Genomic DNA, 3121 nt, shown 5'->3' with positions numbered 1-3121 from the left:
ACTATGATGTTTTTAATAACTTTTTTGGACATACTATACTATGACTTTTGTATTTTTTCTTAGACGTATGATGCTACGTCTTTATGACTTTTTTTGACATACTATACTATGACTTTTGTCGACATACTATACTATGACTTTTGTATTTTTTCTTAGACGTATGATGCTACGTCTTTATGACTTTTTTTGACATACTATACTATGATCTTTTTCGACATACTATACTATTACTTTTTTATGACTTCTTTCGACATGCTATAATATGACTTTTTTCGACATACAATACTATGACTTTTTCGATATGATATACTATGACTTCTTTCAACATGCTGTACTATGACCTTCGACATATAACTTTCTAGGAGTTTTTTCGATATGCTATACTATGACATACTATATATTTTTTTTAATGCTTTCTCGCCTTGCAGGTTTCCATGGATCGTGGTTATATCTGGAAATCTGATCGTTTAAGACATGCTATACTATTACTTTTTTATGACTTTTTTTCGACATACTATACTATGACTTTTTTGACATACAATACTATGATCGTTTTCGACATGCTATACTATGACCTTTTTCGACATGCTATATTATGACTTTCTATGACATACTATACTATGACATTTTCTGACTTTTTTCGACATACTATACTATGACTTTCGACATGATATACTATGACTTTTTCTGAAAAATAAATGTACACACATGCACACACATGCGTAGATAGACGATAGATAGATAGATTTGTATAAGCTTTACTGCACATGGAGGAGGGGCTAACTTGTTGTTGGTCTGGGTGACTTGCAAAAACACAGTGGTGCACAACGTGCAGGGTAGAACAATTCTATTTATTAATTTCTATTCAAATAAATGACACAAATGTGTTTATACCTGGACAAGACAACCGCAATCCAAACATACAGTGCAGCAATATTAATTGTTCTAAACTGCAGTGGTAGACATTTTTACATGAGTTTTTTTTAATAAGACAACAACAAGAAGAATTGGAGAAGAAAGTGAATAGGAGGGACATCTTGGGCAACACATTTGTAATGAATAAGTGCATATGTTTTAATTTTTTGTATGCCTTCACTATACAAGACACAAATTGTACAGCCTATTTAGAAAGGTAAAACAAGACCTACAAGAGCTTAGATGTGCTTAAGATCCAGCTTATTCACAAACTATCTGAATTACACATACTTCAAATCCTTACACAATCAAAGCACACTACCAAAACTCTTGAAATAAACACAGTATCCTTGCTACTAAAGAACAAAGTATAGGGGTAAAGAATTTGATCATTGCGTTGTGGTTTTACAGGGTGGACACCATTATTGGAAGTGTTGTCAGGGGTTCATATCGCCTTGTGTCACTTTCGATTGTCTCGCTGTAGATGTTATGGAGTGGAATGGCCAGCTGCCCGGTTTGTCCCGACCCCTCCTCAGAATTAATGCCATAGGGCATCTTGGACATGATAGCCATGCTCAATTTGAAGAGCACGTTATGGAGAGCCACACGGTATTCTTTCCTCACCAGACAGTAGATGACAGGGTTGAAGCAGCTGCTGGTGAAAGCTAAGCAGTTGGCCAGAGGAAAAAAGTATGTCTGAGCCAAATAGAATGAGGAGCTGATATCAACGATGTCAAGTTGGATCAGGACACTCCAAAGTGTGAGGATATTGTAGGGGAACCAGCAGGCGCAGAATGAAAGCACCACCACTGCCACAGACTTTGAAATATCAGCCTTTCTCAGGGAGTTGCTGCCCTTTAAGTTATGCCGACAGAGAAAGCGCAGCAGGAGCAGGTAGGAGAGGATGATAATGGCGTATGGCAGCAGAAATCCCAGGACCACTCGCAGAAGCTGGTTTATTCCAAGCCAGGCTGTACCATCTGGGAAACGAAGCAGGCATGCTGTGTCGTTACCACTGCCCACATGTCTCAGGTCTGCAAACACAGCTCGGGGTGCTGCCGCTATGAGTGCTGAAACCCAGATAAAAGCTGTGGCCACTGGAGAAGTGCAAGATCTACTACACAGGGAGGTTCTGGGTTTGAGAGCAGTAGCCACATAGCAGTACCGGGTCAAACTCATAGCTGTCAGGAAAAAGCAGCTAGCAAAGACATTGAGCCCAGTGAGTAAGGACACAGCCTTGCATGTGGCCAAGCCAAAAGGCCAGCTGTAGTCCATTGCAATGTCTATGGCCCAAAAAGGCAAGACCATGGAGAACAGCAAGTGAGCCAAAGCTAAGTTGAACACAAAGAAGTTGATGGTGCCTGTGGTGATAGTGTGAGTCGAATACAGTAGGAACATCACTAGCAGGTTCCCCAAAACTCCTGCAGTAGCCACAACAAAGTACACCACAGAGATGACTATTCTTAGCCAGGGGGATCCATCGTCATCAAAAATCTCCAGACCATTGTCGAAGCTTGTGTTGTGGAAAATCAGATAGGAGTTATTACAGAATGGGCTACCGCTGCAACCATTCAGGAATCTGTTGAAGAGCTCAAGTCTCTTGGAGTCAGTGTTTGACATTTTGCAAACCTGAAGGCAATCCTGTTGAGGGTTAAGGTTGTCCAGCTATTATTTGCAGTGTTTGTCCTCCTTAGACCAGAACTTAATTTCTTTTGTTTGGTACTGGCACGTCTATTAGCTGACAGACATCTATCCCTGCAAGGAAGGAGGAAACGATTATTACATAATAGGCGCTGGAGTTTATGAGTAAATAAGTACATTAGCCTTGTCAGATAAACAAATTACACTGAAGTGTTACCCACAGAGTTAGATAAGCCAATTTGGATATCAAAGATTTAAACTTTTCTGAAAGGAAACGTAAATAAAAATATAAAATTATTAAATTAATTTCACCCTTTGAAGTGAAAAAGTATGTTATGAGCCCTCCAGAGTTTTGATCATGCAATATTATCTACATATTAAAATTCACACCGATATAATTTATAGTGATCTATAAAGGTCTGCCTACCATATTAAAAAAAAATATATATATATATATATATATATATATATATATATATATTTGATTATAATATACCAGATAGCTGGCTCGTTTTGTTACTAATTCAGCAGATAAACTTTCGAAAATGAGTTTTAGATACAACAT

The 3121-nt window shown here is 38.2% G+C and overlaps 1 protein-coding gene across 1 annotated transcript; it reads right to left on the bottom strand.

Moving 5' to 3' along the window:
* Positions 1 to 1320: 1320 nt before the first annotated feature.
* On the bottom strand, positions 1321 to 2535 carry LOC306708769 (relaxin-3 receptor 1-like; the record flags this gene model as incomplete). The annotated part of the gene is made up of 1 exon (XM_079176698.1): positions 1321 to 2535. One exon carries the CDS (start codon positions 2533 to 2535, stop codon positions 1321 to 1323), a length of 1215 nt encoding a protein of 404 aa, XP_079032824.1.
* Between the last annotated feature and the right edge of the window lie 586 nt (positions 2536 to 3121).

Source organism: Pholis gunnellus (genome assembly GCF_910591455.1).
Source record: "Pholis gunnellus genome assembly, chromosome: 16".
NCBI classification, from domain to species: domain Eukaryota; kingdom Metazoa; phylum Chordata; class Actinopteri; order Perciformes; family Pholidae; genus Pholis; species Pholis gunnellus.
Note: the sequence above shows the minus strand (reverse complement) of the source record. Positions and strands in the feature narration are given on the sequence as shown.